General features: G+C 51.5%; 2 protein-coding genes across 11 annotated transcripts in view; one reads left to right on the forward strand and one right to left on the reverse strand.

Moving 5' to 3' along the window:
* Window positions 1–9,789, forward strand: part of RAF1 (Raf-1 proto-oncogene, serine/threonine kinase) — a 75,792-nt gene extending 66,003 nt beyond the window's left edge. For all 7 annotated transcript variants that reach the window (XM_061397167.1, XM_061397170.1, XM_061397168.1 and 4 more), the window contains 10 exons: window positions 63–90; window positions 199–326; window positions 659–776; window positions 4,843–4,927; window positions 5,561–5,737; window positions 6,817–6,863; window positions 7,939–8,057; window positions 8,398–8,529; window positions 8,639–8,773; window positions 8,936–9,789. In XM_061397167.1, coding sequence (XP_061253151.1) covers window positions 63–90; window positions 199–326; window positions 659–776; window positions 4,843–4,927; window positions 5,561–5,737; window positions 6,817–6,863; window positions 7,939–8,057; window positions 8,398–8,529; window positions 8,639–8,773; window positions 8,936–9,079 — 1,113 coding nt within the window. In that variant the 3' untranslated portion in view covers window positions 9,080–9,789. The remainder of the gene's footprint in view (window positions 1–62; window positions 91–198; window positions 327–658; window positions 777–4,842; window positions 4,928–5,560; window positions 5,738–6,816; window positions 6,864–7,938; window positions 8,058–8,397; window positions 8,530–8,638; window positions 8,774–8,935) is intronic.
* Window positions 9,696–26,008, reverse strand: part of MKRN2 (makorin ring finger protein 2) — a 38,119-nt gene continuing 21,806 nt past the window's right edge. For 3 of the 4 annotated variants that reach the window (XM_061397175.1, XM_061397174.1, XM_061397176.1), the window contains exons 5-8: window positions 25,246–25,460; window positions 22,650–22,760; window positions 11,153–11,297; window positions 9,696–11,002 (exon numbers count right to left, since the gene is read on the reverse strand). In XM_061397175.1, coding sequence (XP_061253159.1) covers window positions 10,865–11,002; window positions 11,153–11,297; window positions 22,650–22,760; window positions 25,246–25,460 — 609 coding nt within the window. In that variant the 3' untranslated portion in view covers window positions 9,696–10,864. The remainder of the gene's footprint in view (window positions 11,003–11,152; window positions 11,298–22,649; window positions 22,761–25,245; window positions 25,461–26,008) is intronic. The other variant, XM_061397177.1, reaches the window with a different exon arrangement.

A 26,008-nucleotide genomic window follows, 5' to 3' on the forward strand; every position in this document is an offset into this window, starting at 1 on the left:
CTCCGTCCCCTAGAGAACGTCTTTTCTAGGGCAGAAATTGATGCTTTCCTTTTCTGTTTCAGGATGCAATTCGAAGTCACAGTGAATCAGGTACTTGCTTAAGTCATTTAGCAGACAGCAACGGGCTCTTTCTCTTTATGCTGTTGTATATTCTGTTGGCTTATCCATGAGTGGATCCTGTTTGTCTTGTCTCTTAAGGCTCCCCTTCAGCCTTGTCCAGCAGTCCCAACAATTTGAGCCCAACAGGCTGGTCACAGCCCAAAACCCCTGCGCCTGCACAGAGAGAGCGGGCGCCAGGCTCCAGCACCCAGGAGAAGAACAAAATTGTGAGTGCGCCACAGCACCCCCTGCATGTCTGGGTTCCGCAAGAGAAGTCTAGTCAGAAAAGGGGATGCCGTTAATTTTAGGGGTGGGGAAGGCTAATTATACATGTCAGTGCTGTTTTTGGCCCACTTGCCCTGGAAAACTTGCTGGTTTGTTGCAAGGCAGGGCACAACTAAAATGGTATTTTCTCAAATGGCAAAAACTAGACTTATAGTAATAGGTATTTTTAAAAGATCTGGGAATGGATGGATTGGGTTGATCCTTTCTTTGACACCCTCATTCAACAGAGTTTTAACCATTCATGGAATATATTCATGATCTGTGCTTGCTTTAGAGGCCTCGTGGACAGAGAGATTCGAGCTATTACTGGGAAATAGAAGCCAGTGAAGTGATGCTGTCCACTCGGATTGGATCAGGCTCCTTTGGGACTGTTTATAAGGGCAAGTGGCATGGTAAGTTTGGTACCCCCTTGCCCCCACCAACTACCAGGGTGAAATCCTGTTTCAGTCCAGAGAGGGCCAGGTGGGCTCACAGCAGCACTGTCCAAGGGTACCTGTTCTGTCTCAGTGACACTGCATACTGTTCTTTGTAAGACTCAACAATCTATAATTGGTACAGAAAAGTTTTCAGGATAACTTGAAATCGGTGAACAAGGGTTGAACACTATAGTCGAATGTCACAGTCTCTTCTTTCTTATAAATTGACTAGATAGTGTCAACCTGGGAGGGACACGCTTTGAAGCTCCTTAAATGTGTTTAAGAGTCTGTTAGGGTCATGCATTCCAGCAAGTTAAAACTGGCAAGGCTCTTAGAGATTTTACATGCAGAAAAGCAAGGTCTCAAGAAGGGGAACTGGCACACCCATGGTCAGACAGTCACACAGTAAAGCCTTGAGCCTCCTAAGGCAGATTTTCTTTGCTCTGCCCTGGAAATTGGTTGTGGGAACCTCTGTCAGACAGGAATGCACAGACTGTATTCTTGAATCTGTATGGAGTTGATGTTCTTATTTGAATGGAAACACTTTGTCACTTGGAAGAAACTTTGTATTTTAAGGTCTGTAGCCACAGCTTCTTTATTTTGGCAACACACTTAACATTTCTCTGTCAGGTTTTTATTGCCTCTGCCTTTAAAATGTCAGCAGATAGAGTATTTTCTTGAAAATGCTACATGTTCTCCAAAAGACATCTCTCCTAAATTCAGATTTTAACAAAAAGGCAAGCAAGCAGACCAACAAAGCCTCTCAAAACCACACACAGAGTCTAGAGTGCCTGCATTTCTACCTTGGGTGCCACCATGTCTGTCTTTACACATAAACGGACAAAGGCTGAGAGAAGTCACGAGCATAAAATGTGTTGGAGCATTAAGATTCAACTTGTTAACAACTGAGAAACACTTGCAGCGTTGCGAGTAGCTTATTCATTAACATATGGGTTTTCCACTTATAACTAATCATCTGACAAGTCTCTGGTTCTTTGTAAGAACTGAGAAAGGACTGAATATTTGTAAATTACATGAAGGGGGATTCCTTTCCTTTTGAAAATTGCATCTAATATACTACTCTGGCCTGCCTCCCAGGTCACCGAGAAATTATGCTATTGCTGAATATTTTGTAAATAGATGTCATAAATGTCTTGGTGATCCCTTAGAAAAGAAAAACACAATTTTGTGAGATAGAGTGCTTATATCTGAGACAGCAAGCCTGTACGTAATTGCAGGAAGTAGAGCAGAAAATACTTCTTTTAATGCTTCAATTAGGAGCATTTTATCATTTTTGTACATTTTAAAGCCTCTGCCAGAAGCCAGTACATGCAGTTTAAGTGTTGCCCCAATTTAAACCTCCTCCTATTGAGCACTTTTATTGGGGGTTCATAATTTTTAGAGCATTAGATTTGCCACAGTACTGCCTTTGAGATTGTAGATTTTCTCTCAGTTATGAGCTTGTAGATTACTGTAAGGAGGTATGTTGCACTAGTGTTACTTCCATAAAGACAACCGTTAGAATGTGGATAACATCTAATGCTTTTAGGATTCTAATTTTTCAGTTAAGAGTCTCAAAAGTCAGAGGAGTGAGGAGCTGTGGACTTTTAGGTCAGCCTCTCAGAAAGCAAGATGTGGTCTGCAAATGAAGACGAAGAAGGAGAGGGTCAAGGAAACCATGATTTCTAGAATGTTTTATGCTATGCCTGCTTCCTTCCCCGCCCTCCATGCTTTTCTGATTCCTGTATATAATATGTTTTATTAGATTCCTTAAAAATTACAGCTGTTTTGGTGATTTTTAAATGCTTTTTATTTTGCCCAGCTGCAGAACAAAAATAAAAAATAAGAAAAGGTCTTAAAGCAGCCAAGGTGGAAGGCCTCAGATCTGTGAACGGAGCCCACTGACTTCACATACAGAAGAGACTCTTTGGGCCCGAGAGCCGAGTCTCTTTTTGAGTGTGAATTTGGGGTCTCCTAATTGCAAAAATGCATTAAAAGTGATGAAGACAGCAGCTGAAGCTGTCAAACTGTTAGCAGCAGGGTCAGTCTCTCAGGGCTAGAAGAGGCAGCAGATCCCAGACCAAGGACACTCAGGGGCCGCGTGTGAGGTCTGCAGCTGGTGGAGCCATACGTGGGGACCCCCAGCCCCGCCTCAGGCTGAGGCTCATCTTGACTGAGTCAGTACGAAGAGGAGGAATGGGGTTCACTCTGTTTCTGTTCTAGAAAGCAGGGCTGTGTATAGTAAGTTTTAGACAATCCCAGATGATTAAAACAGGGAAGTTAATTGACGTATAAAAAGGTAAAAAGAAAAAGAAAAAAAAAACCCACTTCAGATTCATCCTTGAATATTAAGGGCGTGCCCGATTAGGCTAGGCCCGGGGAGCGGTTTCCCTGAGGGATGGCCAGCCTCGCCTGGCTCCCGCCCGCAAACTCCCCAGCCTGTCCCTCCGCCACCCCGGCCCTGCCTCTCAGCTGACTGCCGCGTTGAGCCGGTTCACCTTCACGAGATTCTGGCCTCTGTCCCTTCCAGGCCTCCCGTCACCTCTGCCTGTGCCGAGCCTGCGCCCGTGCTGCAGACTCCCCCCCTCCTGGACTGCAGGCGTCACAGCACACGCTAGCCTTTTCCTGGCATCTCTTTCCTCCCCCTCACCTCACTGTGTTCCTGGCGTTCCTCGTCCAAAACTGCCTCTTCCCTTGGCTGACGTCCCCTCTCCCTCCGAAGACCGCCACCCTCTCTGCTGACATACACGCTCCCCTCTTGTGTCACCGCCCTCGCCTGCATTCTGTCCTGGCTCGGGGGCTCCAGAATGGGCAGTTACCCAGAAGACTCTCGTCCCTCTGTCCGTCATCAGAGCTTGGGGTCGGGGCCGCACGGTTCACCAGCTCTGTCTGCCCGGGTAGAAGGCGGCTCTGAACACACAGTGCATCTCTGCCGTCCACAGGCAGCCTGGGCCCTCTGCAAACTCATGTGGCAGGAAATTGGTTAGGAACCAGGGTGGAAGCTGCTGTTAGGTGATTTCACTTTCAGATGATGCGGAGATGGTAGGGCAGCGATCTGTCATGAGAACCATCTCTCTACCATTTGGCGCCCTCAGAAGTGAAACGAGTGCCTCAGCAGAGGTGCTGGGGTGCTGCTGCGGGCACGGGCTCGGGATGTGGGGGACTCGGTTGCCTCCGAGGTGCCGCTGAGCTGGACTCCCCCTGTCTGATCGCTTGTCCTGAAAGCTGGCGTCCCCATAGGGCTTCAGGCAGTTTGTCATTGTTACTATTATAAGGACGACATAACTCTTCTGAAAGTGGCTTCTGAATCAGCCGTACCTATAAAGTAGAATTGCTCTGTGGATGTTTCTGAAGTTACAGGAAGAGTGATTGACAGTATTTTAGTTATAAGTACAGCTGTTGGACTGGGTTCTAACCCTGGCTCTGGCTTTTTTGGGCAGTACTACCTTGGCCAACTGACCGAACCTCTGTGCGTTGCTTGTAGGGTGAGGCCAGCAATGCTAACGTCAGAGGGCAGCTGTGAGGATGGAAGGAGGTGCTGACCCGTGAAGGCAGGCACGTCAGGGTGCAGTGAGCGATCACAGGTCATCGATAGGACTGGTTTCTAATGGGATTGAAGGCAGAGGCACTTCATTACAATACAGATCTTTGAATCTGTGCAAGGAGCATCTGGGCTGTCACTGGCCCGCTTCTGGGCATCAGCCTCTGGCCCCGGAGACTCAGCATCTGCTGGGCGGCTCACACCCCGCTGCTGTCGTCCTCACGGGCCCAGGTTGTGACGGTCACCTCACCACCAGGGACGCCAGGCTTGACAGGAACAGCTGAAACCGAGCTGGTTCAAGGCCTGTGGGGCGGAATTTTAAGGATAGTAGTATAACCTATTTTTTTTCAGCCTCTTGAATAACTCAGAAATTGGCATAGTATTTGTTCTGTGTAGGGCTGTGATTTTGAATAAGGGATTCACTATCTCTTCCTCAGACGAGTGTACATGAAAAATGAAGTTGAGATCATTCAGCTGCACTGACTGTAAACTCATTTGCAGGAGACGTTGCAGTAAAGATTCTGAAGGTCGTTGACCCCACCCCAGAGCAGTTCCAGGCCTTCAGGAATGAGGTGGCTGTCCTCCGGTGAGTGGAGAGTGGGCCTCTGCGGCTCTCTGGAGGGGCGGGCGGGACCTGCCTCTGGGGGCAAGCTCCCTTTCGAGTGGAAAGGAGTGGAACCTTCTTCTAGCTCCTGTGCTTGTTAGGCCTTGAGAAGAGCCGCTCTGATGACACCAGCCTTCCACCGCCCCTGCTTCTGGGCTCACCACCTCAACAGCTCAGATTCTGTTGCTGGGTTTTGGTTTGACATAGAGAGAAATAGGTTCTATTTTCATATTTATTTCCAAGAACTCTTTATAGCCAAATGGCCTTAATTTGGACTTCAAAACCATCAGCTTTTCAGTCTTTGTGGAGTCCCTATTTAGACTCAGGACTAGGCTGAATGGATGGGCTCCGCAGATGGAGTCCCTGTGACCCCTGTGGGGAGCTTGGTGGGTCTGTGCTGCTGGGAGGGGATGCCTTTTCTGCCGTCCAGGCCGGCACCCGGGCGGCCGCCCTGATAGCCCAGAGCAGCGGCTGTGTGGGCGCAGTCTGCCGTGCTTGCTTTGTGAGCCCCGGGGTTGTCAGCACAGTGGCATCAGGGCACACCGGCTGCGCTCGGGGGCAGGATGCACCTCCCTGTTTGTAGAAGCGCAGAGCCTTTTGTTCCTCCCCCTCCAGCAAAACCCGGCACGTGAACATCCTGCTCTTCATGGGGTACATGACGAAGGACAACCTGGCGATAGTGACCCAGTGGTGCGAGGGCAGCAGCCTCTACAAACACCTGCACGTCCAGGAGACCAAGTTCCAGATGTTCCAGCTGATTGACATTGCCCGGCAGACGGCTCAGGGAATGGAGTGAGTGGATGGCTTGACGAGTAGGAGGTCTGGGGTCTGTGCACCTTGTCCCTAAATCACAACCAAGATTAGGGAAAGCTAAGTCTGTTAAGTGGATTCTGTGATATTTTTGCCCACTGGAAGTGAACCTGTGGGGTGGACTGAAAGAACAAGAAAGTTGTTCTTTGCCTGAGCTGTCTACCTGCTTGGGGCTCAGATTCAGGTTCCAGCTGCTGCCCTCAGAGTTCAGCCAGACACCCCAGAACACAGAGCAGGCCGGCGGCTTCTGGGGGGCACCACGCCTCGGAGGCGTAGCCGTCCAGTGTGGTTTATCCACCTGAGGGTTTATTAGATGTCACTTTTCCGATAATTTGTTTTCCTTTGAAGTTCCCTGAACTAAAGTTGTGCTTGGAAGTGGTTTATAAAATCTCCTGTCGTGCTTATAAAATTCATACAGAATTTGCATGGTATACGTTTTCAGAAATGACTAGTGACTCATTTTTTAGAGATGAAATTCACCCCTAGAGTTGAGGTTTTTTTGTTTGTTCAGTATATTCAGAGTTGTGCAGCCATTACCACTATCTAATTTTAGAACATTTTCAAGATTAATTAGATGGAAGTCTTCTGTGTCTGGCTTCTTTCCCTTGGCACGTTTTTGAGGCGTTCATCTGCGTTGCAGCGTGTTAGTACTGCAGTCCTTTCTGTGGCTGGAGAACAGTCCGCTGTACAGATACGGTTTTACTTGTTTGTCAGCTGATGGACATCTGGGTTGTCAGAATTACCTTTTGAATAAAACTGATGCTAAAAGACGACCCTTCCTGTTTGTGCTGTGGCCTCACTTTCAGGTCTGAGTCCTAACGGGGACCACACTGAACCAGGGCAGGACCAGTACCCATACTGGGTGGCCAAAAAGTTCAGTTAGGCTTTTCTGTAAGATGCAAGTAAACAAATAACCGAACTAACATTTTGGCCAACCGCATAATGCCTCACCTAGGAGTCAGGCCTTCCAAGTGGTTTGCTTCTTTGATGTAATTTGAAGGAAGCTGCTTTTTACCAATGTCTCTCAAACTGGTTTTAATAGATTTATTTTCCCTTCACAGCTATTTGCATGCAAAGAACATCATCCACAGAGACATGAAATCCAATAGTATCCTTTGATGGTGGTTTCATCAGACTGCTCAGTTCTAAATTTAGAAGACTTTTAAAGTTTACTTCAGCAAAAGTGACTTTGGAAAGAGTTCCACGAAAGTTGAGATACTTGTTTTGGTTATGCTTGAAACAGGCCTAATTTAGAATGCTATTTATTAGTAAATTTAACTTGGGGGAATGGGCCTTTTGTCTCATGTTTATTTCTGGTTTGTGGACTATATCTGGTCAGAAAGTAGATGCAAGTCCAAAGTTATAAGATTTTTAAAATTATTACTTGAAATTGTCTTTCTTAAATGTACGTAAGTGGTTTCCTTAGAGACCGTTGGAATCAACCCTTTTCTGACTCTAATGTGCTTTGCAGAAGGGGAATGAATAAAGGCGGTTCTTGTGCTGTGGGTGTGAAGTAGACAAGTGCACGCCTGCCTCCCGCCCCCAGCCTCTGAGGAGCAGGCTTTACTTCTGGCCAGAAGCAGCTTCTGGCCTGTGGGAGGCACAGCAGTTGTGTTGGGTTGGAATTTGGGATGTGACCCACTTGGGGCATGTGTCTGAGGCAGGAAATAACCTGTTAGTGGTGGGTTTGGGGGCCAACACATCACACCAGGAGAGCAGACACCAGATTCTAAGGAGGTACGGATTACTGGGCATCAGCAGATCGCACACCTCGGCCTTAAACTGCCAGACTACTTTACCCGGGACAGAGGCAAGTTTGGTTCTGATTTTGAAGTCACTACGGTATCTGTTCTCATGGGAAATGTCTGAAGGCAGACAGCACTCAGGACTGAGGTGTTTCCCTTGGTCATGAGAGGGCGAGGCGCAGGCCGAGACAGTGTGCACAGGTTGCGGGGCCGTGCTCACAGTCTTGGGGTGTGGGGCCCTGCAGGCTGCAGGGAGCCCTGCTCCCTGTGAGCGTAGCGGGAGGGACAGGGTTGGCCGGGCCCCTCGCTCTGGTCCCCTCGGCAGCGCCGCAGGTCCAGTGCAGAGGAGGCCGAGAGGCGGTGCCAGGGGAACTTAGGGTGGCTTTTCAGGAGGAACGGGACCGTCCTTCTAAACTAGCGTCCTTAACGAGCATTGAGATATATTTCTCCATGAAGGCCTGACGGTGAAAATCGGTGATTTTGGATTGGCCACGGTGAAGTCGCGCTGGAGTGGTTCTCAGCAGGTCGAGCAGCCCACCGGCTCCATCCTGTGGATGGTGAGGCGGCTCGGCACCCACGGCGGGTGGGGGACCAGGGGGCCGGGGGTGAACTCCCGGCCGAGCCCAGAGCACCTCCATGCCATGCCCTGTGCCGGCAGCTCCTGGGCACACAGGTTCCTGGAGGGAGCTGGCGGCACACAGCGCAGCGTGGAGTTGGGTGGTGGGGGTGCTGGGTTCACGTCGGGCTCTGAGCTCATGGATCCTGAGCGTGGGAGCCCTTGGGGGTGAGCAGCCGCAGGGCTTTCTGAGGACAGGACAGGCATGCTCAGCCCCGGGACAGCCAGCCTGCCTCCTGGACGGCTGGGGTGCCCAGTAACAGATGCACTTGGTTCTGTAGGCCCCAGAGGTGATCCGGATGCAGGATAATAACCCGTTCAGCTTCCAGTCCGACGTCTACTCGTACGGCATCGTGCTGTATGAGCTCATGACGGGGGAGCTCCCTTACTCCCACATCAACAACCGCGACCAGGTGCGTCCCCAGCGCCCACCCGCTGGCTCTGGGAAGCCCGGGCCACCGCCTGAGCGGCAGGGTTAGAGGCGCTCTGCTCACGGCCCGCCCTCCCCCGCTGCTTCCCCAGATCATCTTCATGGTGGGCCGCGGGTATGCCTCCCCAGACCTCAGCAAGCTATACAAGAACTGCCCCAAAGCCATGAAGAGGCTGGTAGCTGACTGCGTGAAGAAAGTGAAGGAAGAAAGGCCTCTTTTTCCCCAGGTAAGGCTGGCTCCAGGCGCTCCAGCGCATTAGAGCGGGTCTAATGACGCGGAGGCGGCTGGACACGCTGTGCGTGGGGTGGGAGCCTGTCTTGGGCCCGAGGGGAAGCTGCTGCAGGGACACCCGGCGCGCCCCCCGAGACCGCCCTGGCGCCTCTTTCAGATCCTGTCTTCCATCGAGCTGCTCCAGCATTCTCTGCCCAAGATCAACCGGAGTGCCTCGGAGCCCTCCCTGCACCGGGCGGCCCACACCGAGGACATCAACGCCTGCACGCTGACCACGTCCCCTCGGCTGCCTGTCTTCTAGCAGCCCCGCGCCTGCGCCCGGGCTGCCGGCGGGAAGGGCGGTCAGCAGGCACCACCGTCTGTTCCCTTTCTGTGGGGACAGAGCTGGTCTTCCGAGAAGCTGCTGCTAAGGACCTTCTACACCACTCAACAGGGCCTTAACTTCACGTTGCCTTTTCTGCCCTTTCTGCCCCGGGAGGAGGAAGCCATTCGCCAGCTGGTCTGTCCTGCTCCCCCGGTGGCCCCCGAGCTCACGAGCTGACCACCTCCAGATGCACCCGTGGCTGCCGATGGCCACACGCTGGGCCCAGCTGTCAGCTGCAGGAGTGTCTTTGGAGCAACGACCACGCTCAGAGGGGAAATGAGGTGCCAGGCAAACCAGCCTTGACGTGGGACTGTTGGGACTGTGGCGGCCTGGACAAGCCCGCTTTGGTACTAGGGACTTGACTAGGGGACACGTCCTTTTCCTAACGGGCTCCAGTGCTGGGCTTGGTTCCACCAGAGGCGCTGGGCCTCCCCGCCCGGGGAGTAGTCCTCAGCCTGCCGAGTCGTCTTCCAGGGGCAGCCCCCGTGGGGCGGGGCCTGGCCAGCCTTGTCTCTGCATCACATCACGTGTGCAAGGAAGCCAGGAATACCGGTTTTCTTGATAATTTGGATTTAATTTTGTTTTTATCGCGCCTGACAAAATACAGTTATTCAATTATGTTATTTTAATAAAATAAATTAAATGTAGGTTTAATGGCTGTTTCCTCCTCTTAAAAGTAATCCTGAGCTCACAGGATTGAATTCCGTTTGTTCAGCCTTCTGGAGCAGAACTCCAGAAGCAGGAAATGGGCCAGTCTCTGCCAGAGTGAACGGAATCCAACCTCTGTTCACCCTCCACTAAAGAGTTAACTGTAGGAATTATGCAGAAAAGCAGTCTAAACTCAGGTAGAGACTCCTTTACCCATACTTTAATAGTTTATAAAATATCTGCTATCTACAGATGTCTATAAAAATAGGTAATTCAGGCTTGGAGTGAGTTCTGGGATTGACAATATTTTAAGCTCTTAAAATCACAATTGATGAGACACTTGTATTCAGTTTTCCTTAGGACCACTGCTGGGTTAGAACTAGAAACTGTTCTTAGGTACTGTTAAATTTGTATAAAACTTCAACTCAAACAAAGCCAGTTTACAGAGGAGAGTGCACAGGAGCCCTTGGTACAGGGACCCTCGGGTCACAAGCCAGCAGGTAAGAGCCAGGGGCGTGTCCGCAAGGTTGTTATCTGCCCAGTGGCCCCGAAACAAACCCTGAACGGGGGGCTGTATCTGCTCTGCCCCCTGCTGCTTCAGGAGCCCCCACCTCAGAGGAGCATCCAGCTGCAACGCTCCTGCCCTGCCTGGGGCACTGGAGTGCCCTAAGCCAAGCTGTGAGCCAGGGAAGTATGGTGTGCGGCGCCCCGTGTTCTAAAAGCAAGGTGCAGATCCCGTGTTGAGCACACGCTGTTTGCGCACACTAGGCTCACACAGGAGCCCTCTGAAGGGGGAGGCTCCTTTGGGGATCCGAGCACCTGCTTCTGGGGGGGCAGCTCCACGCTGGAGGGGCGACTACAATAGCAGCTAGAGAAGCAGGACCCCATCTACGTGTTAGGTTATTTTATATCCTTCACTCTTCCCACGGCTGTAATAACGGAGTGGCTGAGACCCAGAGGAGTACAGCCCCACTGACTCTGGCACCCGCCGCCCTGGGCTGCCGTGGACGGAGCTTGGCGCGCCGGCGGCAGGAGGCTTGGCCGCAGAGCCCCCGAGGAGGGCGCGGCCGCTCTTCAGGTTTCGGACGGCTCCACCCCGGACAGGTGCATGAAGAGGTCCCCGAGCTCCGTCACGTCCACGTCGTCAGTGTTAGGGGCATGCCGGCTCTCTCGGTTTTCGATAAAATCCCAGAGCCGCACAGAGTTAAGGAACTGCAAAGACAGCCAGCAGATGTGCTTGGTTACTGCTAACCGCAACGCGAAAGCGGAGTCTCTGAGACTCCATTGGCATCCCTGTGGCCAACGCCCCGGCAGAGGCCAGGAGTGGCCCCAGCGATACCCACAGGTGGGCAAAGTCCTTACCCGCACGGTGCCTTCGGAGCTGAGCTGTTTCCGCGGTTTCTCAGGCTCTGCCAGCCGCCCGTCAGGGTAAGCATGACGGTAAAGGCATTTGCTTCCAAATGGACAGGTCCCTCTGCCTTGCTCAAAGTATTTACAAGCTTTTTTCCTGAAAAGCAGAAGAGGATATGTCAAAACCTGGGTGCAGATGAACCACTCCTCTGCCATTCCTGCTGGAGCGGGGTCAGCCTCCCGTCCGAAGCACTGACGGGGAGGCTCAGAGATGCCGGAAGCCGATCTCCATGCTGGATGGTGGTGCACCATGCTGCACAGCCTCCCGCGGAGTCTCACGCACACGGGGAGCCCCGTGCGGCCAAGATCCCGAAGCCGGGCGACTCGCCTCAGCCCAGGGTCCCAGCACTGGCTCCACCCCAGCAAGCTCCCCGTCCTCCCGGCCAGCAGTCACGTCAAGGTGAACACAGGAGCCTGGACCTCGGCTGCTGCCTTACGGGTCTCATTCCGATTTCCCTTGGTCCCACCCTCCAGAGCAGGGCTTCTTCACTCTGGGCCACAGACCCCCTGCTCAGACCAGTGTGTGCCTACAAAACGTAGTCGGAAAGTTAAACTTTCCCCATCTGCAGCTTCTAGCTACAGATCTCTGTTAAAAACCCCTGCTCCTGAAACTCAAAACCAGACAGACAATCCACATTCCTTGCTGAAATGAAATCTGTGGGCCAAAGTTATCCCAAGCTGAAGAGATGCCCAAGAAGCCGGAAGGTGTCTGGAGAAGGTGGAGAGATGAAGCCTGACGCCAGCTGACCAGATGCAGGTGAGGCCAGCCGGAGCCCAGCTCCCCACAGCCGTCCTCCCACAGGTCTGACCCACACACAGGGGCCTCGGTCCCGTTCCCAAGCTTCTGAGCAGGTCCTCAAAGAACTGCCCAAGCCAGGGGTTCTTACCAGGGTCTCTGGGACACTGGCTTTTTAAAACGTGTCATGTTTGACTCTAGTCCCCACCCCAAAATGACTTTTCCCAGCCTTATCTGGCCACCAAGTCTACAGAGCACCTCCCCAGGCGACCCTCCTCTCGGTTCGCACACTGCCAAAGCATTTGGGGCGCCCCTCTGGGGCGGCTCCTGGTGTGCTGTGTGAGGGGGGCAGAACCTGGGGGCCAGTGGGGACAGGACCGTGAGCAGAGTTCCCTGTCGCCCTCTTCCTGGAGACCCCGGTCAGGCTGAGGCCCTTCAGGACTTGTGTCTGTGTTGCTGTAAATGCCACATCTTCCCACGTTTCCTCTAACCCGAGGGACTGCTACCCAAACAAATCTGCTCCCCTGTCATTCCACCTGCTCCCACAAGCCCAACACAGGCTGCTCACGCATCTGGGCTCGAAGCCTCCGCCCCATCCTGCTCTCCTGACGCTGCCAGGTGCCATGAGGACTGGGCCACCATAAAACCATGTGACTGTCCTTGCGTAACTTACTATGCAATTTCTTACCAGCTCTCCCACACTGGCATTTACCTTGAAGGGGCTGGGCCTACAGCTCAGTAAAATCTGCAATGCACAGAAACACTCATCCACAGAAAGCGAGGCCAGGAAGCCCAACGGCTGTCCTGGGATGTTTCCAGGCGGCTGCAGCAGAGCTTTCTGCAGGCGGACCCCCCGCCTTGCTGCTCCTGCCCTCTGGTGGACACACAGGAGGTAAAAAAAACGATGCGATCTCAAGCCTTCAGTGACTTAAAGGAGCTAGTTTTGCTCTTAGTACCATTTCTGCAGATAAACTAGTACCTTCAGGTCTTTTAATCGTATCTGTGTTTCTTTTATGAAGTTTATGAAGAATGAACAAAAGCAGGGTTTTTCAAGGGATTATACACACCTGGAAGAATGGGATGGTAAGAGGTTGAGTTACCTTTTAAGAATAGTGCTCAACCTAGAGCAGGCCCCAGTCAAATACCTTGGCAAGGGAGCTGAAACTCCAGTGGAAAAGCCATGTCTTTGTGGCCTGAAGAACCTAAAGACAAAGTTGGTGGAAATCCACTACTGGAGGTGAGGAAAGACCTGTCATTGGCTCTTTGTCATTCCCCACCATCCTGGGTGCTAACAATACAAAACACACAACATAAGAGTCAGTGAAAGGTGACCCATTCTTAACGACAAAAGTCGCCAGAGGCTAACTTCAAGATGACAAGGATTTCAAAGCAGCTTCTTAATGGTGTTCAAGAAGATGAACAGAGAGAGGAAAAGATTGGGGGGGGGGAGGGGAGAAAAACTGAGTGGGCAATATAAAAAAGTTTATCACCTGCAGAAAAAAATAAGTGATGAAACAATGGTCAAAATGTATTCTATCAGTTCCTAACAGTAATGCTTACATGTGACAATAAAACCCTCTAGCATCTTTGGTCTGTATCACAATATTTAGCCCTTAATTGGAAGATGGTCTGAGATTATTTTCTGTTTTATAGATTTCCCTAAGCCGAATTATACGGTCTCTGAGGATAAGATCTAACAGATAATAGTGTGAGTTCTTGCTGACTTAATAAGAGCACGCTGATCTCCTGCAGTAATTCTGAGGCCAGATACTGGAAGCTGTTTAGTGTGTGCTGAAAAATATTCTAAAACTGATGCTAATGCAAACAAAACATATGCTTTATGTGCTAAAAAGCCAGGTAAAAAATTCCAGACTACCTATTAGAGTTACTTGCACCATGGCCTTCCATTGGTTTGAATATGATTAGCTGAATATCATTTCAATATGATAAGTTTGTAAATTATCCAAATGCCTGGCTTCTAGTACAAGTCTGCCTACCTCTTGATACTGCCAGTGTTCCTCTGAACTTCAGGAGGCTTATCTGCAAGCAGAAAAGTACCTTACTTGGTTAAGTAAGTAATATCCCACATATAAACGCCCTTAGAGCACTATCCGCTGTGTCATCAAGTGTCCAGCAGACAGTTCTGTCTTCTTACCTTTAAAATGGAAGTTAAGCACTTTGGGATAATATAGGCTTACATTGTCCATACTATCAAAAGCTTCCCATTTCCATAAATTCCTTCACACGCTCTAGACATGTGAACACAATGGCCCCTTATTTCTGTTGGAGAAAGTTAAATACTCATTCTTCATATTTTGCTTTGCATTAGCAATTACATATTTTTAATGTAAGATAACTAGATATTACTTTACTGTTTTGTCTTACTATGTTAAAGACCTATTAGGTAGACTGGGCAACTCTGCTTAATTAGTTGATTAAAATAGTGCTACTAATATCGTAACAGAGAAGGCAATGGCACCCCACTCCAGTGTTCTTGCCTGGAAAATCCCATGGACGGAGGGGCCTGGTGGGCTGCAGTCCATGGGGTCGCTAAGAATCGGACACGACTGAGCGATTTCACCTTCCCTTTTCACTTTCGTGCATTAGAGAAGGAAAGGGCAACCCACTCCAGTGTTCTTGCCTGGAGAATCCCAGGGATGGGGGAGGCTGGTGGGCTGCCGTCTATGGGATCGCAGAGTCAGACACGACTGAAGAACTTAGCAGCAGCAATAAGATCCTAAAGTATGTGTTGGTTGGCTGGTTTAGTTGCTAAATGTGTCTTTACTCTTGCAACCCCATGGACTGTAGCCTGCCGGGCTCCTCTGTCCAGGGATTCTCCAGGCAAGAATATTGGTGTGGGTCACCATTTCTTCTCCAGGGGATCTTCCCGACCCAGGGATCAGAGCCCGGGTCTCCTGCACTGCAGGTGGGTTGTGTACCAACTGAGGTACAAGGGAAGACCAATATTTAACATACTGAGAAAGAAAGATGGAAAAGACAGGGAAAACTTTTGAAAAGAAAACATTGTATAAAATACAGTGACACTTCAAAGAAGCAAGTCTCATAGACTGCTGATGTAAAGATAGTTCAGTGATTATCATAAAACTGGTAGCTTGAATGTAACCAACTGATGTTTTTCAATAAAGATGTCTCAAGAAACACCTCAAGGACATTAACTTTCCCACACAGGACTCCCATTAGGTCCTGGAGAAAAATACCCTAGGGACCTAGAGCGAAACGGAACACAGACAGTCCTGAGTCACCTCTTACTAATTCTTCAGCACCCTCGGTCATTCAGGATGGGCTCAGACCACAGACCCAGGAGGGCCACGCCTACAGCTCAAGCGAGCCAAGTGAACCCGAAGCTCAGAGCACCCTGTGGGCTGTAAGGAGTTCTGAAGAGTCCTCCGGTTGGCAAGGGTCCTGGTGGTGGATTTCCTTCCTCTTTCCAGAGTGATCCCTCCCTGCCACGACAGATTAGCGTGCACTAGATAATATACACAGATACACTAGCATACACAGATCCCCAGAAAGACCTGGTGCACACACCCCAGTTTTGTGAGCAGTGAGGGGGAAGCAGGAACGAGACTCTACCCCGCGCTTTCCTCTGGCACAGCTCCTACCAGCCACCCAAGATGCAGACGTGCTGCCGCCCTGTGGACGTTTCCTGGCACAGCACCGTGACATCCCGGCTCACGGGCCCTTCTAAGTCACAAGGCCAGAGGGGCCAAGAGGGGCCCCTGCCACACAGCAGGGTCTGGGATAGGTCATCAAGAACAGCTGAAAACACAACTGCCTCTCAAGAAGCAAATTCAAGACATTCATTTCACAAAGAACAGTCCCCCCGACCTCTTTTCAAGCACGTGGAAAGGATGCCACCTCGCTGATTATTAGATAGGGCTAAATAAACATCACAGTGAGGTGTCTATCACCTCCTCACTGACAGTGGCCATCCTCAAATCTCTACAAACAGTACCTAGCACAGGGCAGAGAGCAAACGGACTCCTCCTGGGCTGTCTCTGGGAAGGTATGTTTGTAGGAGGCCCCATCGACAAGGGGCCAGAGTTTTCTAAAAGTTAAATATACACACACCAGGTGATCCGGCCACGACAAACCTGGCCTACAGGCGAAGGCGCGCCACGATTTCAGACGCGCCAGGCCCCACCCTCAGTGCTCCGTCACCAGCAACAGACGGCACAGGACACCCGTCACCAGATGAGGGGGTTCGGAAGACGGGGAACTTCACAGAATGGACTAGTTATTACTCAGCCACAGAGAAGGAGTGAAGTGACGCCAACAACCTGGATAGCCTCAGACTTAGACGCAGGCGTTCCAAAAAATGTATATGCTATTAGCTGGAGGTGGGATCTACCACACGAGACAACTAAACCCACGTCAAAAGCAAAAACCGACTGGCAGGCCCACAGCACAGCCTGACAGCCGCCCGAGAAAACAAGATGCTGGTTGTTAAATGGGGGGGTCTGACTGGCATGAGCACACGCGTGCAGAGCAGACGGCCGACAGAGGCCTGGTGCTCAGCACAGACGAGTCCAGACCTCACTCTAATAAACTAAGGCACGAAGTGAAACAAAATATGTATGTACGTGCATATACACGAAATATACATGTGTGTATGTATAAGTGAATCAAGTGGCTGGACACCCAGGAGAAACAGCACAGAAGAGGAAGCCTATTCCAAAGGAAAACACAAACCGAAGGTAAAAGCAAGGCCAACGGCGTTCCCCTGAGGTCTCTGGCCCCCGGGCTGTGTCCCAGCCCTGAAGCCTGGGCGTCCTGGGTCCCAGCGCTGCACCTCCAGGGAGCTGCAGGAGCCGGGCAGGATGAGGCTGCACACGGCACCGCCGGGCCCTGCACGGTCTGCCCCGTAAGGCGGGGACCACACTGCAGAGCCAGGAGGGCCCGCCGACGGCTCAAGCAAGCCGGGCGGACCCAACATCGGCACACCCTCCGGTCGGCAAGGGCTCCAAAAAGGCACCGCGTCTGCCAGCGTCCTGGTGCCAGCGTCCTGGTGCCAGCGTCCTGGTGCCGGACTTCCCATTCTCTACGAGGAGCCCCTCCCTGCCGGGACAGCACCCTCAGCCCAGCTGTCTCCCAGCGGTTGAGCTCTGCCTGCTGGGGCGTGAGGCTGAAGGGGAGGCGGGAAGGAGACGCAAGTCCTTGGCTGAGTCCTCTGGCACACCCCACCCTCCCCTAGGACCCAGCACCCGCACCTTCTCTAGTTCCTCACTGCCCTAGCAACCAGAACAGAAAACGCAGGAATGCTGCCGGCTTGCGTAAATCTCTGTACCAACAACTTAAAACATGGTGCGTTCGGGCCCTTTACGCAGATCTGGGGACTGTAAATGCCACCTGTCTTCGAGCCCAGTCCCTAAGTTTTGTCTTCAGTCCCTGTGACCGCGTGCGTTGTGGCCCGCCTGCCTTTTCTGTGCATGGAATTTTGTACGCAAGAAGATTTGAGTGGGTTTCCATTTCCTTCTCCAGATCCCTGGACTGAAGTGGTGTTTGCTGCATTGGCAGGCGGGTTTTTTACCACTCAGCATTTTGTGCACACATGCTCAGTTGCCTCAGCCATGTAAGAATCTTCGATCGTAGGACTCCTGCCTGCCAGGTTCCTCTGTCCGTGGGATTCTCCAGGCAAGAATACTGGAGTGGGTTGCCATGCCCTCCTCCAGGGGATCTTCCCCACCCAGGGATTGAACCTGTGTCTCTTGTATCTCCTATATTGGCAGGTGTGATTTTTACTAATAGTGCCACCTGGGAACCCCCTGACCCACCAGGGAAACCCCAAAAGACCCGTTCCAGGAGACAAGGAAACCCTGCCACTTGTGACATCCTGGATTGTCCCGGAGGGCATCATGCTAAGTGAAGACAGACAGGGAAGACACTGCAGGACCTCACACACACCTGGGGTTCTCGGCAAGAGTTACACAAATAGCAATGGAGTAGAAACATGGTAGCCAGGAACACAGTGCTGAAAAATAGGGGAAGCTGGTGAAAGGTTACAAACCCTCCCTGTAAGATGAGCACGTGTTTAATGTAAAACACAGCGACTGTGGCTGAGGACACTGCAGGGCACTGTGGAAACCGCTATGGAGACGGCAGACTCCACACGGACATCACCACGGTCAACACGGAAATCAGACTGAGTGTATTCTTTGCAGCCAAAGATGTAGAAGCTCTACAGTCAGCAAAAACAAGACTGGGAGCTGGCTGTGGCTCAGATCATGAACTCCTTATTGCCGAATTCAGACTTTAATTTGAAGAAAGTAGGGAAAACCACTAGACCATTCAGGTAATGACCTAAATCAAATCCCTTACAATTATACAGTAGAAGTGAGAAATAGATTCAAGGGATTAGACCAGATAGAGTGCCTGAAGAACTATGGATGGAGATTTGTGACACTGTACAGGAGGCAGTGATCAAGACCATCCCCAAGAAAAAGAAATGCAAAAGGCAAAATGGCTGTCTAAGTAAGCCTTACAAATAGCCGAGAAAAGAAGAGAAGCTAAAGGCAAAGGAGAAAAGGAAAGATGTACCCATCTGAATGCAGAGTTTCAACGAATAGTAAGAAGAGGTAAGAAAGCCTTCCTCAGTGATCAGTACAAAGAAATAGAGGAAAACAACAGAATGGGAAAGACTGGAGAGCTCTTCAAGGAAACCAGAGATACCAAGGGACCATTTCATGCAAAGATGGGCTCAATAAAGGACAGATGGTATGGACCTAACAGAGGCAGAAGATATTAAGAAGAAGTGGTAAGAATATACAGAAGAACTGTACAAAAAAGGTCTTAATGACCCAGATAACCACGATGGTGGGGTAACTCACCTAGAGCCAGACATCCTGGAATGTGAAGTCAGGTAGGACTTAGGAAGCATCATTAAGAACAAAGCTAGTCGAGGTGTTGGAATTCCAGTTGAGCTATTTCAAACCCTAAAAGATGATGCTGTGAAAGTGCTGCACTCAATATGCCAGCAAATTTGGAAAACTCAGCAGTGGCCACAGGACTGGAAAAGGTCAGTTCTCATTCCAATCCCAAAGAAAGGCAGTGCCAAAGAATGCTCAAACTACCACACAATTGCACTCACCTCACACGCTACTAAGTTAACGCTCTAAATTCTCCAAGCAAGACTTCAGCAATACGTGAACTGTGAACTTCCAGATGTTCAAGCTGGTTTTAGAAAAGGCAGAGGAACCAGAGATCAAATTGCCAACATCTGTTGGATAGTAGAAAAAAAACAAAAGAATTCCAGACAACCATCTACTTCTGCTTCATTGACTACCCTAAAGTTTTTTACTGTGGAGATCACTACAAACTGTGGAAAATTCTTCAAGAGATGGCAATACCAGACCACCTGACCTGCCTCTTGAGAAATCTGTATGCAGGTCAAAAAGGAACAGCTAGAACTGGACACTGAACAACAGACTGGTTCCAGACTGGGCAAGGAGAATGTCAAGGCTATATATTGTCACCCTGCTTATTTAACTTACAGGCAGAATACATCGTGAAAAATGCCAGCCTGGGTGAATCACAAGCTGGAACCCAGGTTGTCGGCAGAAATATCAGTAACTTGATATTATGCAGATGATACCACCCTAATGGCAGAAAGTGAAGAGGAACTAAAGAGTCTCTTGATGAGGGTAGAAAGAGGAGAGTGGAAAAACTGGCTTAAAACTCAACATCAAAAAACTAAGATCAAAAAAAAAAAAAACAAAAAAACTAAGATCATGTCTTCCAGTCCCATTACCTCAGGGCAAATAGATGGGGAAAAAATGGAAATTGTGACAGACTTTATTTTCCTCTCTCCAAAAATCACTCCAGATTGTGACTGTAATCAAGAAATTAAAAGACACTTGCTCCTTGACAGAAAACCTATAACAAACCTAGATAGACAGCCTATTAAAAAGCAGAGACATCACTTTGTCAACAAAGGTCTGTATACTCAGAGCTGTGATTTTTCCCGTAGGCAGGATAGATGTGGGAGTTGGACCATAAAGAAGGCCAAGCGCCAGAGAGCTGGTGCTTCTAATTGTGCTGGAGAAGACTCTCGAGGGTCCCGGGACAGCACAGAGATCCTACCGGTCAGTCCTAAAAGAGATCACCGTTTCCACAGTCACGGGAAGGACTGACGCTGAAGCTGAACCCCCAATGATCTGGCCACCTGATATGAAGAACTGACCCACTGGAAAAGACCCTGATGCTGGGAAAGACTGAAGGCAGGAGGAGGAGACGACAGAGGATGAGGTCGTTGGATGGCATCACCGACTCAGTGGACGTGAACTTGAGCACGCTTCAGGTGGTGACAGCTGAAAGCCTGCCCGGCATGCTGCAGTACATGGGGTCGCGAAGAGCTGGAGACAACTCAGTGACTGAACAAGCTGCAGTGTCGATTATACCTCAGTCAAGCCGAGTTCTAAAACTGTACCACCACCTTGTTAGCCTTACGTATGTAAATATAATGCATGTGTATTACATCTGTACCACAAAGATGCTAATAGGGAGGTAACTGCATTTCATGTATGGCAATAGGAGTATTAACTGCCTGAAAAATTAGGAATACATTGTAATCCCAAGTAAAAAAAACAGTTAAGAAAAAAGAGAAGCTTAAAGATGTCAGTTAAAATGGAATTCTAAAAAAAATATTCAAAATAGCTCTCAGTTGTAAACAGTAGCGGTGTCCTTCAGCAGAGGAGGAGATCAGCGCTTCAGCAGGCAGGCCTGCTCTGGTGGCTTTGGTATGTGTGTGTTTCAGCATCACGGGTCACGGTCTGAGTGTGTGTGAGTTCCCGGCAACCCTCAGGCCCAGCGGGACGGGGTCAGCAGACAGGTGACGGAGTCAGGAGGTGGGCCCTCAGGAGGGGGAGCAGCGCTCCTGCAGGGGGCCCCGTGAGCTCCTTCACCCTCCCAGCACATGAAGACGCGGCGAGGGGGTGCGGGCCCTCACCGGAACCTGACCGTGCCGGCACGCTGATCTCGGACTTCCCGGCCTCCAGAACTGCAACAGTGAGCACGCCTGTGGTTTTTAAGTCCCCTGGTCTGTGCCATTTCATTACAGCATCCGAAACAGGCTGAGAAACCACATACAGGGAGATGCACCGTGGGCACATCCTAGCCCCTGGTTCCGGGGACAGGGCCCTCCTCTGGAGAAACCACGTCTGCTGATGCAGCGAGAGATCTCGAGAGGGGCTTGTCCTGGGTTAATGGGAGGGTCTCACAGGAGAGCCTCACCGGGGCCAGAAGGGAGAGAAGCAGGGGAGAAGGCAGAGGTGGAGGGGTGCTGCCCCCCGAGGCCGGGAGAGGCCTGGAGCCCCCGGGGAGCCACGCCTGCCCACACCTGGTTTTGGGCTCCCGGCCTGCACACCGTGGGCGCCAGTGTCCACTGTTCCTAGCCCCCAGTCTGGTCGTGTTCCAGCAGCCACGGGAGACAAAGCCCAGGGTTCTGCCAACCGTCACCGGTGCCCCCGCAACACGGTTCAGATTCCATCCTCACAACACAGCCCGCAGGAAGCACAGCCAGCCTTCAGTCCAGACCAGACCACCACACAAACAGCGCACGAGTGCGGGGAGGACCGACCGTCCGGAGCTCTTCTCACGCCTGTCAGTGGCCGGTCACTCAGCGCTGCCTGTTGCCTCCTCTTTCCCAGTGCTAAACCCTCAAGAGATTTGACAAAAACTGATAAAGAAGAAACTGGCCAACAAAGACAGACACGCAGCCAAGCAAATGGAGAGTGGCAACACTGAAGTGAGAGTGAAATCCGGCTTCTCAGCCCTCACCACATTCAGGGCCCCAGCAAATTCATCCTGATTCTCCCGCACAGACAGAGAATCCAGGTCTGTTCCAGAAACCTCCACGCCTCCCGTCACATCCCCCACCTGCTGTATCTCGCCTGGCTTGTTGTAACAGGCCGACTGGTCTCCCTGCTTCCCCTCTGTCTCCTCTTTATTTGCAGTGGTTCAGTCACAGGTCACGTCACTCCTCTGGTCAAAAGCCTATGACGACAGCCCACCTCAGCCAGAATAAAAGCGGGGTCTCCCCAGTGCCCCCAGCCCTACATGATGTGGCCCGTCCTCCCTTCTCAGCCCGCACAGCAGACGCGCTCCGGCTGCAGGCCTTCTCCGCAGGGACCACCCCTCCCTCAGACGGCCTCCTCAGCCACGTGGACACGGCCACTGCCTCCCCTTCTCAAGGCCTCTGCTTCCTTTGCCGAGGTGCTCCAGGCTCCACCACGGACACCGCGACCCCTCCCTTCCTGTCCCCATTCCCAGGCTTGTTTCTCTCCTTCGTCCCACCGGCTAACATCCTGTTTATCTCACTTGTTCACTTCATTCAGTGGAGCGAGAACGGTGCGCGGGCTGGGATGTCTGTCTTCTGTTTGAAGCCGTATCCCCAGCAACTAGAAAAAGTCTGTCATTCAGACCCTCACTGCCATTTGCTGAATCAACGATCAGGCACGACGGGCCTACCTCAGCATTACAAGCAGGATTTCAGGGGCATACTGCTCAGCTTAAGAACCGAAAGGCAAGCCCACTTCACCCCAGCCACGCTCATCTCCACGCCCCCAGAGCCCGGCCCGCCGCCTGAGAGAGAGCAGACGCCGAGCGGCCTCAGGCCCCCACGGTGGAGGCCCTACACGCTGCGCGACGGGACGAGCCGGGCCGCCACCAAACCACGCGTGCGCTCATGGCACTTACCCCATTCCCTGTTTGAAAGCTTCGATCAGCTCGTTCTTTTTGTTCTGATCTTCTACCCAGTACACACTTGGAATTACAAACTCTGATATCACGCGGCATTCTGGACAAGACCTGCAACGAGAAGCAGGTCAGGAAGGGAGAGACTCAGCCACAAACCCTGTGCCCACTCCCCACTAGATCCCGCGCCCACTCCCCACTAGACCCCGTGCTCAAGTGTGTGACCAGCTGGTGTCTCTCACCCCTGAATTCTAAAAGGTACAAACACAATCCTCTAAGCCTAATTTACAGTTAAAACATGTTCAACAGTAAAAAGACAACCTAATTTTAAAATGGGGAAAGCACCGAGTAGGCACTTCTCCACAATGGCCAACAAGCACAGAAAACGCTGTTTAATACCATTCATTAGATATGGGGGAAACGCAAATTAAAACCGTACTAAGGAATCACTTCATACTCGCTATGATGGCTAACATCAGAAATCAAGACAATTTCAAAATAACTGTTGGCAAGAACGTGGAGAAACTGGAATCCTCCTATGTTGCTGAAAGTGATAAGTTAAAGCGAAAGTCACTCAGTCGTGTCCGACTCTTTGTGACCCCATGGACTATACAGTCCATGGAATTCTTGAGGCCAGAATACTGGACTGGGTAGCCTTTCCCTTCTCCAGAGCGTCGTCCCAACCCAGGGATTGAACCCAGGTCTCCCACATTGCAGGCAGATTCTTTACCAGCTGAACCACAAGGGAAGCCCGAGAACACCGGGGTGGGTAGCCTGTCTCTTTTCCAGCGGATCTTCCCGACCCAGGGATTGAACCAGGGTCTCCTGCATTGCAGGCGATTCTTTACCAGCTGAGCTATCAGGGAAGCCCTGGGGATGCAGAATGGTTCACCCATTTTTTTTTTAACAGACTAAGAGCTTCGGGCTTTCTTTATCTGGCTGTGCTGGTCGTAGCTGCAGCACACGGAGCCCAGTGGCGCACAGGCCGGGAGCCGCGGGTGCCGGCTTGGCTGCTCCAAGGCATATGGGACCTCAGCTCCCTGAGGCGGGGCTGAACCCACGTCCCTTGCATTGCAAAGTGGGTTGCTCACCTCTGGACCACCAGGGGCGTCCCTGGTTCAGCCACTTTGGATAGCAGTCTGGCAGGTTCTCAAAACGTTAAACACAGAGTTTCCATATGCTCAGCAACTGCGCTCCTAAGTGTATACCCAGAAGTACTGAAAACAGCAGGCAAACAAATACACAAATATTCACAAGCACTCTAGCTGTAACAGCCAAAAATGAGAACAACCCGGACGCTCATCAACTGGTGAACACATAAACAAAACGCGGCCTAGGCACAGAACGGAATACTACTCGGTCACTAAAGCGAACAGTATGTTGACTCATGTTACAACAGAGGTGAACTCTGAAAACACGCTGAGTTGAGAAGCCAAACAGAAAGGCCTGCTTATTGTAGGATTCCACTTAACGTGTCCAGAACAGGCAAATTCACAGAAATACTGATTTACTGATTGAAATCAACCTTGAATATTCATTGGAAGGACTGATGCGGAAGCTGATGCTCCAATACTTTGACCACCTGATGAATGGACTCATTGGAAAAGACCCTGATGCTGGGAAAGATTGAAGGCAGGAGAAGGGGACGACAGAAGATGAGATGGTTGGATGGCGTCACTGACTCAAAGGACATGAGTCCGACCAAGTTCTGTGAGATAGTGAAGGGCAGGGAGGCCTGGCGTGCTGCAGTCATGGGGTCACAGACAGCCGGACTGAACAGCAGCAAAGCAGTCACCAGGGGCTGGAAGGAGGGAATAGGCAGTGACTCAAAGCAGAGTTTTTTCTTTTTAAGATGATGAAAACGTTCTAAAAATAGACTATACTGACAGCTGCACTACTCTGAATATAATAAAAGTCCTCTGAACTGTGTATTTTATCTCAATAAAGCTGTTATCTCACCACACAAATGTGTGACTTTAGACCAGTCACCTGACCTCACCATGAGTCACCATGTGAGTTTCCCAACACAAATCGAGGGTGATGATCACGGGGTCACTGAGAGAATGACGACGTGACGAGTGGAAATCTCTCGCGCTGCCCAACACGTGGCGGCTTCTCCCTGTGGGCGAGCTCTGCTCCCTCCCACTGAGGAGCTGAAGACTCCCATGTTCTGATGTGAGTTCTCGCTCAGTAGAGCTGGGACAAAGCCCTGTGCCAGCTCAGAGGACACTTCCAGTGTCAGATGCCATGTGAAATGTGCTACATACGCTACTTCATTTAGGCTTCAAGTGACCCCTATTTGACAGATGAAAATAAAAACAGGCAACTGTCCTAAGGGCGGACCACCAGTTACGTGAGCACCAGAGTCCAGGGGGCCTTCTCACACAGGGGCGCCTGCTGAGGTCCCCCCGACACTGCAGATACCTGCAGGAACTGACACCCACATTTAAAAGGAGAACGCATCTGGGCTCGGGGGGCTCTGTGACTTGCTCAAGGCCCTGCAGCCTGGAAGACGAGGGAAGGCTTCAGAGCGGACGGAAGAAGGTCCCGGGTCGAACCTCCTCCCAGTGCCTACAGCTCAGACCCCAGCCGCACTTACTTGATGATGGGGTTCTCGAACTGCTTGGCGCAGCGCCACTGGCGGATGCAGGACAGGCAGTACGTGTGGCTGCAGCTGGACAGGATCCCAAACCTGCGCTCCGAGGCCGACGCCTTCTCCAGGACCACCTCCATGCAGATGCTGCACACCTTGTCCTGGCTCGCCTGGAGGGCGAAGGCCTTCTCCATCTCGTGCTCGAACGCTGCCATGCAGACCTGACGCACGGAGTGGGGAGCCTGAGGTCCGGGAGCAGCTGGGCCCACGCGGCCAGCTCGGGCCGGGGCCCAAGGCTGCCAGGCAGGGCCTGCGTGCGGGACGGCGCGCTCTCAGGCCACCACTGGCTCGGCCCTCTGCCCTCCAGCACTGCTCCTGGGTCGCCTCCAATTTAAACCCGAGATCAGAGGCCCGAGAAGGCTGCAGGGCCAACGTGGGGTCACGGAGGTTGCCAGGACTGTCACCCTGGTGTCCTGGCCCCTTGGGCACTGCCCTTCCCCACACCAACACCAGACACGGTGAGCAATTCTTAAGCTAAAACATCGGGCTGACAGGCCAGGGTCGGAGGTCGTCAGCATCACCTCCTCCCAGGAGCAGCAGTCACCAGACGCACCCCTCCACTCTGGAAGCAGGTGAACACATCCCGGAGCAGCACCACGTGCCAGGCACCGGAGTCAACGCGAGGGATACGCAGCCCTAGGCCCTGGCACCGTGGACGCACACTGAGCACTGCATCCCTGGGAGGAGGGCAGCTCTCAGCGGTGCTCAC

This window comes from Bos javanicus, chromosome 22 (genome assembly GCF_032452875.1).
Source record: "Bos javanicus breed banteng chromosome 22, ARS-OSU_banteng_1.0, whole genome shotgun sequence".
NCBI classification, from domain to species: Eukaryota; Metazoa; Chordata; class Mammalia; order Artiodactyla; family Bovidae; genus Bos; species Bos javanicus.